General features: G+C 43.9%; 1 protein-coding gene across 1 annotated transcript; it reads right to left on the reverse strand.

The window, feature by feature from the left end:
* Positions 1–270: 270 nt before the first annotated feature.
* On the reverse strand, positions 271–9,903 carry LOC311111628 (lysosomal acid phosphatase-like). The gene is made up of 11 exons (XM_084154400.1): positions 9,726–9,903; positions 8,846–8,941; positions 8,497–8,583; positions 8,068–8,220; positions 7,821–7,919; positions 6,455–6,544; positions 5,646–5,778; positions 4,302–4,390; positions 3,563–3,669; positions 3,223–3,398; positions 271–1,611 (listed from the first exon to the last, which is right to left on the reverse strand). The coding sequence occupies exons 1-11, from the start codon at positions 9,810–9,812 to the stop codon at positions 1,481–1,483; spliced, it is 1,248 nt and encodes a 415-aa protein (XP_084010526.1). The 5' UTR covers positions 9,813–9,903; the 3' UTR covers positions 271–1,480.
* Positions 9,904–15,278: the final 5,375 nt, after the last annotated feature.

A 15,278-nucleotide genomic window follows, 5' to 3' on the forward strand; every position in this document is an offset into this window, starting at 1 on the left:
GGGTGATCGATAGGGATAGCGAGGAGTTTCTTCAAGGCATTTCTACCTGAAAATACATAATCTAAGTGATTGATAGTTGGTATTCAGTAGTCATAAAAGTATTTCTTATTTACTTTTTAGAACTACTAAAATAGTGATTTTGTCAGACAGCATAGGCAGCAGCTCTTTCGAGATGAGATGACGGAATGAAATCAAGTCATGAAATAAAATAAGTTTAATATACAGAACTGAAATATGTTATTATAGTAAAGTACTGTGAATAAATGGTAATAAGTGATAAGCAGTAATTGTTTTATTTTGTGTCGTTACAGCATTCAACCCACATAATACATAGTGCATTTAATGTTTTTAAAAAATGAATGAAACCGTGATAAAAAAATCAAAACAGAAACGACCTCAAAAAGCACTCATCGCTCAGCACTAATTACAGCTGGCAGCTGCTTGCAATACAGTGACTTGTTTGATGGGAACTCAGTGGAGAGCCCCCTCAGGCTGTGAACTCTGCACCTAGTAACATAGAAAGGTATAATATTATACTGTATTTATATTGTAATAATTACAATAATGTATTTTTGTAAACTTTTGGGGGATGAAAAAACTGATGCAGATTAAAAAGTAATCACTTGTGCCTAAAAGGTCTCAACCTCAGAGGCAGTTTTAAAATAGCAGAAAGAGGACAGTCACACTGTTAGATACGTTGCACTTTCAGCAAATAAATGAATTACTGTGCCTTAAATGGAATCTAACAGCCCAAGGCACAAAGCTTTATCTTGGCCAGGTCGCAGTTGTAAATGAGAACTTGTTCTCAACTGGTTTACCTGGTTAAATAAAGGTGAAATAAAATCAAATAAAAATAAAGCATGACAGGCTTGTTAGTAGGTGCCTCTGAAATATAGAGCAAAGCCTTTACCAAGAGTACCATGATGTGAAGGCTTCTCCAAGTACCATGACAATCACCACTAGAGGAAATAAATAGCATCTTTATCCAATGACTTCCTAGAAATGTAAGAATGCTCAGTACAATCCAAAATCTGTTCCTTGGAGAGAATGAAGCACAAGCTGTCCTCGGGTTCAGTGTCACAATGATCATTACTTTCCAAGGGGAGAATCAAACAAGCATGAAGCATCCAGTGGTCCACATTTTGTAAGAACGATGGTCAGGTGACTTGGACCCATGAGTAAAATGAGTACAAGTAGTATTCGAAAACATTAAAAAGGCAATTTTGTCAGAATCCAGTAGCCGACTTCTTTCACAAGCTTAGGAATACTTACCATGACAACAGTTGACTAGAGGACTAGATAACCATTGTCCTCCCCAGTAAGCATTTTTTTTTTTTTAAAGCACAAAAACAAAAGTTGCACTAAAAGCAGTTTAGTGTTCACTTTTCCTGCTTCCCCACCAGAGGGCAGAACTGTGAGGCATTCAAACATCTTCTTCACTATCCCATGAATCCTGCTTACGGTGGAGTTTGTACATTTGTCAAGATTCATTCTCATTGGGAATGTGACTGTAGCCGTTGGAGGGATCACGTTGCCGACAAAGCACAGCGAGCAGGAGGACGATAAGGAGGAAGAGCAAACAGCAACAAACTGCTAGTCCGATGACCACCTCTGATGATGGGACCAGAGAAAGACACAGTAGATATGTCAAACACACATTATCAGTTATTCCATGTCATTTCAGCATGCCATGACACCCACCATCTCAAATTGTTCTGAAATAGTTTCTGCAGTAAGAAACAGATAAGATAAGCATTCCTGCAACTTTATTTTGTTTAAATATAATTTGATCTCTGAAAAATTCAGCCAATTGGTCATTTTAATTTATAGGATTCATATAATATATTTAATAAATATAGTACCCAACATCCGATTTGGTCCAAACGTCTTCCTACCAATGAGTAAGATATGAATCCCATCCCATTTACCAGTATATTGTATCAGTTCTCTATGTTTGACAAGTAGTATTGAACTGCGGCTTGAGTATTGTTTTGTCATACTATGTAATCCCAGTGAATTTGGTGATGTACTTCCCCCCCCTGTTCAGATAAATTAGTAATTGAAGTTGTTTTATGTCCCATCATACATACTGGTATTACCTGGAACTCAGTGCAGCTTTCAACTTACTCTTGAAAGTTGTAATAGTAGAATGCACAAAGTGCAATTTTGAAATTGGGTAGTGCATCATCAGCTTTCCTCTCGTTAGTAATTGCATACCTTAGAGAGCTATTTATAACTTGTCCGAAATATCCAGATCAACTAGCCCATGTCAGCTAACATTTTCTTGCAAGGTTTTTTTGCCCATAGATTTTGTTAAAATGTTTTAGTCACTCAACTATCACATGAATACACAGACATGACGTGTAGAATTGCAGGAAATAAGCTTTAAACCTGCTAAATGTTCTCTCTACCAACAAGAGGGGTGTGAACAGTGTGTCATGAACAGTGCTTATGCCCATAGAAATAGACGTGGAGCTCGCGTGCGCATAGGGGGACGCGGGATGTTCCCCAATGCTGGAAGGGGGCCTGAGTGAAAACATTTGGGAACCCCTACATTAATAAATCTCAAAGAAAAATGTATTCTGGATGTTGGGGTGGGATTGGTGTGTGTGTGTGTGTGTGGATGGGGTCTATAGGTGGCTTTTGACAATTGTTTTTAATTTTCTACTCAATGGCAAGAAGAAATTTGGTCCAAATTGGATGTTTGGTAGTATATTGAATATTATATGAACCCTATAAATTAAAATGGCCAATATAGGTGCAATTAATTAGGCTAATTTCTCAGAGATCAAATTACATTTCAACAAAATAATGTTGAATGAATGCTCATCTTATCCGTTTCTAACTACAGAAACCATTTCAGAACAATCTGAGACAGTGGGTGTCAAAATCCTCCTTCATGCACTTTTTTAATTAAAGGGATACTTGGGGATTTTGGCAGAGGCCCTTTAAGTACTTCCCCAGAGTCAGATGAACTCGTGGATACCATTATTACATCTCTGTGTCCAGTATTAAGGAAGTTAGAGGTAGTTTCGCAATGACTGGAAGTCTATGGGTAACGCTAGTTAGCAACTTCCTTCAAACTGCACACAGAGACATAAAAATGGTATCCACGAGTTCATCTGACACTGGGAAAGTAGATAATTCCCATAGTATCCCTTTAAAGTGGAATTACCCTTATTCAACCCATTCTATCAAAGGCCCATGTTACTCCCATCATACCTGTATCCTTTGTGGGAGACTCCACCATGCACTCCTTGTCCCAATCCTCTGGGATGGATGGTTTGGTGAGGCGCACAAAGTCCTCCAGGGGGCAGAAGAGATCACAGCTAGGTACAGCCAGTTGGTAAGGCGCTCTTGTGGTGTCATTGCGGTAAAACATGGCCACTGTGAATGATCTAAAGAGGGCGAAGACTTTCTATATCAGACTGACAGTAGATCTAAATCGGATATTTTATTTATTTGACTGAATGTTGCTTATCTGAGCCAGTTCACAAAAGAATACAGTATAATATAACTACACAAAGTTTGGACAAGCTTTGAACAAGGTTCTTATTCCTACCCGTTGTCTTCCTGATAGAGTTCAAATATGTGGCAGGAGGCATAGGGCGGCTGCTTTCCATTGAAGATACTCAAACTCGACTGCAAAGCCACAATGGTGGTGTCATGCTGAAAAGTAACACAAAAGACTCATGCATTCAATCAGGGATGGGCAACTTTGATGGTGGGGAAGGGGTCCACAAAAAAACGGAAGTCATCATGAGGGGCCACAGTGGCTCGTCGGTATGCGTACCCACATCCATACACCCCCTGCAATTCGGCACATTTTGCCATTGGGTGTAGAGTAAATGTTGCCGTTTTAAAGAAAGTTTGCTGCAATTCTACATATTTTGCCATGGGGTGGAGAGAAAAAGTTTGCAGTTTTTAATATGATAACTGATGAGCAATGGCCCTCCCCGGTCGGTAATTCGGCCACGCTTACTACAAGTTTAGATAGCTGGCCGCTGGACTAACTTACCAATCCCACAAAATATTGCTGACATGGGCTAATTGAGTTGCTGATGCGCAACCAAATTTCAAAATTGCACCTTGTGTATTTTATTATTCTAACTCTCAACAGTAAGTAGAGCCCTCGACTGAGTTCCCCCCCAAAATTAAATTGGTCCGCGGGCCTACAAAACAGGGGCTACCGGCCACATGGGCCGCCAGTTTCCCATCCCTGCATTAGATGAACAATTAGCAGCAAACAGCCCAAGGCATCCACGTAAAAAGGAGATAATGCACAAGATTTAAAAACTTACCGCAGAGAGCATCATCATCTTCAGACGGCGATTAGAGTTGGGAAGTGCAGACTCTGAGATGTTATTTACAATGCTACCCAAGAGGACACCTATTTGATAGAGTAGTAAAAGCATATAGTGAGCAGTTAACTAGACAATTTGAGAAGATTTACCTTCTCTTATCTCATTCCTTCAGCTGACTTTAATGGTGGGTGTGGGATTAGTCTTCATCTCGATGATGTACAAAGTAGTTTAACCGTTTGGCTTAGTATGGTCAACTCAAAGATGTAGGAATGCATATTCAAATCTCTAATCACTCTCATATATTTGAGGGACATATGAAGAATTGCAATAACTAAACTGAGTGGCTGCCGATCCAACTTTTCTGGACCCCTCTTCCCGACAGCTAAACGTCCCGAAGCTTCTGTGCATGTGCGGGATCCTCTACTTTACGCACAGTCTGTGCTCTACTCGTAGAGAACAGGCTACTCTGGCGAATGGTGCTGTTTACTAAAGTAAGATCAAAGCTGAATCCATTTCTGCAACATGGCATAACGATAGTATTCTACATAACAGAATGTAATATAATACCATTGTATAACGTTACTGTCAGACAACAAACACCACCTCATTTCTTGAGATTTTAGGATGATTTTGCAAATGGTCACATTTCTCTCATGGCCAAAACTCAACAGCGCACACCACTAGGCAAAATATGTGCTTTGACTGAAACATGCTACAGTTCGTTAAAACAATATGCTCAAAAATGTGCTCACTGTACACAACTCAAAACAACACTGTAGGCTACTTCAAGACAACACTATAACTCAAGAAGATATTCCCATGAAAATGATTGAGATCAAATGGTTGGTATGCAGATACTGCATGGACGTTTATCCAGTAGAACTTGAAGAATTATCATTCATGATTGACAGTGAGAAATATAAAAGGGAGGGTGACCACTAATATTTGTGTGTAAAGCAGAGGTAAAGAAACATGTGCAGACTGTGATTTGGATCTTTAGGACCTTTTTTTTTTTTTTTTTTATCCGGATTTCGGCTAATCGGATAGGAATGCATTAAAATAGAATAGGAGTCCACATTCAAGTCAATGATTCGTCTGTTCTATTCATTCTATTTCTATGTATTGAAACCTATCCGACAGGCGAAATCCAGGTGTGGGGAAAAGGAAACCATGGGGCGGGACGGGCTCCGCAGCCTTGACCATTACATTTACATTTTAGTCATTTAGCAGACGCTCTTATCCAGAGCGACTTACAGTTAGACCATCACTAAATAGCACATACAAAGGGAACGTAGATAGGTAAGCTGAAACAAGTTTTTGCCCTTCCCATGTTCGCATTACCTCCTTGGAGACGGCTTTTCTCCTGATGCTTGTAGACCTCAAACATGATTTCAAAGCCAAAGTCCTTGAGCTTCCTCAGATCATCCATGATCTCAGGGGTCACCCAGTCAGGAGCGGTCATGTTGTGCCTTGCCTAAAATCACATGGATGGAGAACAAAAACGAAAAGCCCCATTATGATCATGACACTGCATCAAGGTGAAACTACACAACAATGTTAGTAAGATAATAATACATGCTGTTGTCTGTCTCTAAAGTTAAATAGCATGATATTGCTACCATTACAGTGTAGAACATCCAATAAAACAAGGTTCCCAATGTACCCACCAATAAAATGAAAGTAGGTATAGGCTATATTTCTTGATGAACACGTTTCGTGATATATACAAATAATTGTTTTGATCTGGCCGGAGACAATCAATGACCACATTGCTGCCTTTGTGTCTCCCCAACCCTTCCCAAATGTCTTTACATGGCAGGCTGATTTCTGCTGCCAGAGTAGACTGAAGCACGAGTTCCATCACCTCTCTACAGTTACAAGGCAGAGTAGCCACAGGCGCAGCGCCAGCTCACAGTTCTGTTTTCACTTCCATAAACCACTGTGGTTCCTCGCTAGCTAAAACTTTGGCTGTAGGAACATTTCACATTCTAACTTAAAGTTTAACATTCACTCACACAAATCTGCATGATTTATGGCAAACTGTACGGTGGAAATTCTGTAATGTTTTGCAATATATTCTGCATTGATAGTAAGCAAAGTGATAAAACTATAAGGAATGATATCTATTATAGGTCATATAAGCTGCTTACCTCACAGAACAAGGTGTCATGGACACTCCAAACAGTCTCAATGTTAGTGTTCTTCAGACCAGTTTTCTCCCGTACCATCGCTATTAAATCCTGTAAGAGCAAAGGATCAAACAATGATCATATAGACAAGGGGCATTCAAAGTTAAGCTTGTTGAGCTGTCAAAGCTGTGTCGACCTGTGTGGTTGGCAAGTGATGGAGAAGAAATTCTAAACAAGGTAGGAACAAGGCAACAGCAAACATGTCTTCCCCCACAAATGATGCAGCGCCCCCCTTAGGCCAATCAGTGTAATTTTGTAAATGCCGGATCTCTATGGCAAGAAGCATCATTCACCCAAGTTTCATCAAAATCTTGCCGGCTGTGTCGGAGATATCACGTGTGACTAACTTACGTACAGTTGATTACTATAGCACCCCTCTTGGGCCAATCAGTGTAATTTTATAAATGGCAGATCTCTATGGCAAGATGCATCATTCACCCAAGTTTTGTCAAAAATCGGGCCAGTGGTATCTGAGATATCGCGTGGGTTAGCTAGAGTCGTATCCCTGAGCATGTGTGCCAAATTATCACTCAAACAGATCAAGAGATGTAAACATGTGCCCGTTCTAGCGCCACAGTGTGGTCGATATGAATGTTCTCGTATATGTTGAGTCTTGACAGTGTTTGCAACATGTGTACTACATTTTGTTACAACACGTATATCCTTTACTGATATATTTGCATTTATGTGTCAGACCACGCCCATGTGAATGTTTCCTGGTCAATAGCAGCCATGTTGTTTTAGGTACTAGTCTGGAAAGTTTTGCGTTGAGAGACCTTTGTCCATAGATGCCACATATCAAGTTTCATGCAAATCGGTCATTCGGTGCCAGAAGAGTAGTTTTAAGTGTTTCTCAAAAAACTCTAAATGGCGGAAAATCCATCATGGTGGACCTTATAGGTCCCTGAGGCAAATTTGATCCTTGTGAGGAGAGGCACCCATGTTCAAATGGGGTTACGGGCGTGACCTTTCAAAGTTGGCATTTTCAATCGCTTGTTATAGCGCCACCACCTGGCCAATCTGTGTAATTGTGTTAATGCTGGTTCTCTCTCACATCATTCTCACAAGTTTAGTCAAAATCGACCCAGTGCTGCCTTAGATATCGCGTGCGACTAACGCAAATACAAATGTACTAACGGAGGGAGACCAATCCACAGTCCCTTCCTCGATTTCATCGTGGGGGACAATGAAAATGAATCTAAAGTGAATATGAATTGTGAAGCCTCACAAACCATAGCAGACAGTTAACAAAAAGGTAATCACATTTCATAGGAATAAGTCTCTAGCTTCATTAGCCAGTCATCACCTTAATTCCAGTGACACTTACTTTGTATAGAAATGTAATGTTGAGGTACTTTTCTGAGCGTTCTGTCTCATTCATGAGGATTTTATAACGAGGGCAACCCGGAATGGGAAACGACAAAAGCTGAAATAGATAGACATTTTAGATGGGAACATTAGTATGGAGGTAGCCAATAACTTATTATTTAAAACAGAATTATATTCAGAATTTCCATATTTTGTGGCAGCTGTGAAACTTTGGATGTCACCCAAGACCTCAGCCCCCTGCTCACCCTCTCCTCATCCTGGGGCACAGTGTGAACAGGAATAGGCTGCCACTCCAGTGACGGGTTGAAGACCTGTGACCCATTGGGAGGGTACAATCCAGCCAGGTTGGCCTCTGCACTCATCAAGGTCCGGTCATAGTCTGTGCTCCTCACAGAAATCTAGACAAAGAACAATAGGAGGGGTAGTGGCCATTTCAGTCACTGAAACAAGATACTTCCTTTTGCATGTCTGTGCCTAGAGCTGGTTTTACTTACTTCAAGACGTAGTGCATTGTTGGAAGAGAGTCCATTATTTGTACAGAGTGCACAGTTTGTTTAACATGGGCAATAAACACAATCCAATTTGCAAATATTCACCAACTCTTCTAATTGAAATGAGTGTGTGACCGAGATGGTACCATCATCGTTTCAACAAGGTGCTAAACCATAAATTACCTCACGTCGGTCATAGGTGTCATTGAGAAAACCCTGATAGCGTTTCCGCAGCACCTGTCCCAGCTCAAAGTGCTGCCTCATTCCTTCCTGTAGGGATCACAGAAACGGTGTGCTATTAGTACAACAAGAACCACACCCATCAGTACATCAGGATTTTTCCTCAAAACTTATTCTAGCTTGGGTATCAGTTTGTTTGAGGTATCATTCCACTCATTGTCATGCTAAACATAGCATTAGCATGACAAGAAGTACAAGGAGTGGAATGTTAGCAAAAGAGGTTCTGGATTTCAGGCTAGTGTTATTCAGTCCTTGATGAAGAATGGATTTCAAATCAATTGTTGGTCTTTACCTGCGAGAGCTGTCCAAAGCCCTGTGGCCAAGAGCTCTCCTGGTAGCGATCAGTAGGGTAGGCTTTGACTGGGGATCGGTCACCATGGCGGTAGAGCTATGTAAAACATTTAATAGGACACAGAAACTCTATGAAAGTCACCCAAACAAGATATTCTAGGCAAGTGACAAACTGGTTGGACTAGCTTTTCCATTTCCAGCACAAGCTGCATAAAAAAAGGTCCGCGAAACCCACACCACAATTAGGCTAATAACTCAATGTGTATTTTGTCTTGCATTAACATAGCCACACTTACTCATTAATGCTAGAGCAAACTCAACATTGCAACAATCCAGTGTTGTTCATCCAATAAAAAAAGTTAAGTCTTATTTGGTCAGATAGTTAATGTTACGTGAAATTGTCATTGGGGTCACATACTAGCTTGTACAGCCCTAAAACAGGCAACAGTGAAACAGTATTAGCTTAACGTTACGTTTGTTAGTTAGTTCGCTAACGTTAGCTAGGTACACAGCACTAACTGTCCAGACTCGATAGTGTTTACCAGTGCAAAGGCTAGCCTACATTAAAAAAAAAAAAAAAAAAAAGATAGCTAACGTTAGTTCCTCTTTTGGTAACGTTACAGATTCCAGCTTTCTTGCGGTTTAGCTAGCTAAGTTAGGTAGTTTAGCTATGTTAGGTAGTTAACGAGTTGGTAAGCAGCTAACTTTAACGTTACATAATAAGTGGACTGCCAAAGAGAAGAATGACAGCCACTGACACGACTGCCTATCTAGCTAGCTAGAAACGTTAGAAGCAAGCACACACAAGCTGGCTGGCGAACTTCAGCTATACAAGTCAACTTGCATATCAACTGTATGTGCTAGCTAACTAGCATACTCACCACAGTGACAAATGTCAGCCTTCTGTCTCCAACAACTTTGCCTAAAACAACGAACATTGTCAATAGTAGCAGTAGAGTGGAGTCCATCGTCAACGGCTGGTTGGTTGGACACTGTAGCTATAAAGGACAACACTTCAGAATAGAGTTCTAGACACTCTTCTTCTTCTTCTTCTTCAATGAGGTTTAACGGCGGTTGGCATCCAATTTGTTGCATTACCGCCTCCTACTAGACTGGAGTTCAACTCCCTTGTATTTTGCTTGAAAAATTAAATTAAATAAATACCCTACCCTCTAACACTACACTCACAAATTCAAAAATATTATTAATAATTAACACCACCCTTCTCCACTATTTCAATATATTCATTCTTACCTCATGCCCTCAACCTGAAATTATGGGACATCACCACTTAACAATCCCTGTAACTCTTCTGATGTCAAGTCTTGCACACCCAAATACCTCTCTGCAGCTGCCACCACAACCTCAATTTTCTTCGATTTACGTTCCATCCCTGCAGTACAATTAATAACCATTGCTATAAACGCTAAAAATCCAATCTTACTGAAACATATATCACTTGTTGTCCTATCCCTCTGTACTAGTACATTTCTACTACTCTCACCACTCCCCCCTTGACACCTCTTGCTCTACTTTATTCACTGCCTTAGCATATGACAACTTCTTCACTACTCTTACCCTGGAAGCCTCAACCTGCTTCTCTCGCACGGGACATTTCTGAGCCCCAGCCCCATTGCCACCCCTACAATTAGCATATACCACCACTTTCCCCAATGCTACACATTCCTTTGTCTCATGCCCTTATGCACACTTCTCACACCTTGGAACCTCCCTCCTACATACTGCTGCCAAATGCCCATAAATTTGACACCTGTAACATCGTAATGTATTCGGCACATAAGCTCATACAGGATAATTTATATATCCTAACTTCACTTTTTCAGGAAAAGACTCAACTTCAAAACTCAAAAGAACAGACAATGACTCTTCTGTTTCCCCACTCTCGCCACCATGTTTGCGTCGCACCAAACGACGAGCGAGTTGTAGACACAAATTAGCTAGCTCGAGATTAAGAGAAAAAAAAAACGTCAAAAGAAAACGATTAGTTACCGGAGTGTAACTCCAGTTCTATGAGTGGAGCGGAGCCCCATAGGGGAGCTCTGCTCCTAGTGGTTTACCCTCTGCCCTAAGGCAGCAACAGCCTGAAGCAAAATTATGCACACACCTGCAGCCAATGGGAGCACAGGTGTCCCTATAAGAGGGGACGCTTCCCCTCAATCAGCCTCCCGAGATATTATCTTCAGCGAGACTAGAGAGGGTCGGCAGGGCCTTAAGTCCTATGGGGCTCCGCTCCACTCATAGAACTGGAGTTACACTCCGGTAACTAATCGTTCTATATCGTGGAGCTCCGCCCCATAGGGGAGCTCTGCTCCTAGTGGTTTAAGGCGGAGCGTAGTGCTCCAAAATGTACTCCCTGCCGAGCCTAACACTTCCCATTAAAAAATGAAAAGGTCAAGCCTAGCAATGGCCGCAACCAATTCCCGCAGTACTGCAACTAAAAACCCCTCCGGGCGTCACAATATACCGCGTCATCGGTTAAAGACCCGCCCCACCTAGTTCAATGGCAATGCCAATGACTAGTGGGCAGATCACCATAATAGAAGCTACACTAATCTGTACTAGCAGATAGATGTGCCTCAATATCCTGTGAAAACACTACCGCCCACTAATGGAATGACACCAAGTGTCACTCTATATTATGTACACAGTAGACCACCTCACTCACTCAATGGAATCCCAGAGATTAGTAGGCAGGAACAAAATATAAGTCATACTAAACTGAACACTCAGATAGATGACCTCACATTCTGTCAATTCAATACATGTCTCTACTATACTGACCCTGTCAATCAAGAGACATGCCACAAGATATGCTTTCCATCCAAAGCGGACCTGATAGAAACCTGTGTCCATCGTCCTGCTCTTCTCTCTTCTAGCTCAAGATTCCCCTTCAGCTATGCTGAGTACAATCGAGCCATAGAGATAGAAAGCCTATCTATCAAAAAACATGTTTTCCTAACCAAAGCGGACCTGATGGGAACCTGCCCATAGTCCTGCTTTATCCTCTCTTCCTGGCTCAAAATCCCCTTTCAGCTTTGCTGAGTACAGACCGAGCCAAAGAGTTAGAAAACATATCTATCCAGAATATGTCTTCCTAACCAAAGCGGACCTGATGAACACCCATGTCCACAGTCCTGCTTCTTTCCTCTCTTTCTTGCTCAAGATCTCCTTTCAGCCACGCTGAGTACAGATCGAGCCAAAGAGTTAGAAGGCATATCTCATAAATAGAAACAGAATATGTCTTCCTGACCAAAGCGGACCTGATGGACACCCATGTCCACAGTCCTGCTTTTTTTCCCTCTTTCTTGCTCAAGATCTCCCTTCAGCCACGCTGAGTACAGATCGAGCCAAAGAGTTAGAAGACATATCTAATAGATAGAAACGGATAAATGGAGACGGTGTCGACCATGACGCTGCTCTACAAATATCCTCTACCCCTGTTCCTCTGAAGAGGGCAGTAGAAGCTGCTACTCCACGAGTGGAGTGAGCTCTGATACCCTGAGGCAGTTGTCGCCCCGCTGCCTCGTAAGCTGTCTCAATACCTTCACAAAGCCAATGAGACAATCGCTGTTTTGAAAGTGGTCTACCTAATGCAGCCGCACCGTGACACACAAACAGCTGAGGCGATGACCTAATCGCTGCTGTGCGCTCAACGTAACACGCCAAAGCGCGCACTGGGCACAGGCAATGAAGCTTTTCCTCACTCCTCTCCCCATGAGGAGGGGGAGAAAAAGCCCACAACTCCACGGTCTGTGATCTATATGCACTGTTAATAACCTTCGGCACAAACGCCGGGTTACCGCTCTGCTCAGATCGCCATTAATGGCAAGGCAGTCGGGTCTCGTCGACAGGGCACACAAATCACTGACACGCTTAGCGGTAGTCAAGGCGAGCAACAGCGCCGTCTTGATAGACAGCATATTGAGGGGTATTTGATTCAATGGCTCGAACGGCGACTTACATAGCGCTTCGAGTACCAAGGCCAAATCCCACTGGGGCAGCGTGGCTCTAGGCATTGGCCTAAGCCGCCGCGTTCCCAATAAGAACACGTTCGTTCCGCCAAACCCCTCATGACCAGCTGAAATTGCCGCTGCAAACACTTTAATGGTGGAGGGAGATTTCTGCTTATCAAACATAAACTGCAGAAAAGAGAGCACACTCTCAACCTGACAGTTCATGGGGTCCACACCTTGTGTGTCACACCATCGTGAAAAAACGTTCCATCTGCTGGTATACATCCTAGAAGTGGAACCGGCTCGTGCACCTTGTATGGTTCTGATCACTGCATCAGATAACCCACGGCGCCTCAACCTGTCCCATTCAGGAACCAAGCCTTCAGTGGTTGGCCGATTATGGGCCACTGCCCTATCGAGCCTCCCGCCTGGGTCAACGCGTCCCGTCGATGTGGAATTGGCCAAGGTGGCGCAATCAACATCTGACTCATCTCCGCAAACCACGGAGCCCCCGGGCGATCGGGCGCTATCAGTATCCCTGACAGCCCATCTGACCTCACCCTGGCTAGCAGTGGGAGAATACAAGACAGCGGAGGGAATGCATACAGGAGAACTTTCGGCCATGGGTAGTGCGCGAATGCGTCTCTTCCCAGTGGTGGCTCGTCCTGTTCCCTCAGAGAAAACCAAAGGGGACATTGCGCGTTCACGCGTGACGCGAACAGATCCACCTCGGCTCTCCCGAACTGTTCCCAAATTTGGAGAACAATGTCCGGATGCAGACACCACTCGTCGTCTCGAGGACCCCCTCTTGACATGAGGTCTGCTCCTACGTTCAAGTAGCCCGGAATGTGTGCTGCTCTCAACGAGCGAAGGTGCTTGTGAGCCCACAGCCACAATTCCTCTGCCGCCCTGTGGAGGGCAGGTGACCTGACCCCCCCCTGGCGATTTATGTGAGCTACTGTGGTCCGGTTGTCTGACCAGACCAGCACATCGCGACCCCGAAGGGTAGGCGCGAAGTGGGTCAGAACCAGTCGAACCGTTTCCAACTCCAAGAGGTTTATGTGACGACCTGATTGAGGCCATGCACCTCCTATCGCTTGAGTCTGACATGTCCCTCCCCATCCAGTCAGAGAAGCATCTGTAAATACTGGAATGTAGGATGACACTTTGCCCATCGGGACTCCGTGCGTGAGAACGCTCGGATTCCTCCAATAGTCCAGGTCTGCTCTTAGCGAGAGAGGAACCACCACCAACCGATGACGTTGACGCACTGGGTCTAGTCTTAGTTGGGCGAACCATCGCTGTATTCTGCGCATGTGCAGAAGTCCCAGCGGGACCACAGAGTGGGCTGACGACATGAGACCCAAAAGTGACATGATCGACAGCGCCGTCACTGTGTGATTCGGACGACACTTCCTCAGGGTTAGCAACAATGCTACCCTTCGAGGGTCCAAAATTCGAGCCCTCATCATTACAGTGTCTAGCTGTAGCCCCAGGTAGATAATCTGATGACTGGGCCAGGGTGCGCTCTTTTTCCAATTCACAGCGAACCCCAGACGCGTGAGATGAATCCCTGTCTGTGTTGTGTGAGTGAACGCCAGCTCTGCTGACGGGAACCAGCAGGTCGTCTAGGTAGGCTAATAGCCTTATCCCTTGACGACGCAGCGGCTCCAATGCCGCCTCCACACATTTGGAAAACGTTCGAGGTGCCAGGGCGTACCCGAATGGCATCCTCGTGAACTCGTACGCCACCCCTTGAAAGGCGAACCGCAGAAACTTCCTGTGACGCGATTGTATCGGCACATGGAAGTACGCGTCCTTTAGGTCTATGCTTGTACAAAAGTCTCCTTTCTGGACACATTCCAGTAGACGTTTTGTCGTCAGCATTCGGAAGGGTCGTTTGGTTATGCTCTCGTTGAGAGTGCGTAAATCCAAAATCGGCCTCACTCCCCCCGTCTTTTTGGGCACTAGGAAATAAGGCGAATATAGCCCTTTGTTCCTTTGCTCCCGGGGAACTACTGTGACCGCCTCCTTCGCCAAAAGTTCCGTAATCTCTGACATCAGAGCGGCCACTTTGTCCGGCGTTTTCATCACCGTCTCCACCACTCCCCTGAACGGGGGTGGGGTTCGATGGAATTGGAGGGCATAACCCTTCTGCAACGTCTGTTCTAGCCAGCGTGAGAGGGTACAGCTTCGTTGCCACTGCCAGCAATGCAGAGAAAGCGGGCGCGCACGAAGCTGTGGTGCATCCAGTAGGAAGGACCTGTATTCCTCTATGGCCCTCGCCGCCGCTATTCCCCAGCACTGGGTTGGTGGAATAGCCCAAGGCGGGCCCCCCTCGAAAGGGAGAGGAAACATCAGCTCGTTCTGAGAGAATCGGAGGCCTTGATACGTCAGTTACGTCTGTAACTCTAGTATTCCGGCCCTCCGTGAACGCGGCACGGTTTTGAGCTGCACTGA

The sequence above is a fragment of the Coregonus lavaretus genome, assembly GCF_964263955.1.
Source record: "Coregonus lavaretus genome assembly, chromosome: 37".
In the NCBI taxonomy this organism is placed as follows: Eukaryota; Metazoa; Chordata; class Actinopteri; order Salmoniformes; family Salmonidae; genus Coregonus; species Coregonus lavaretus.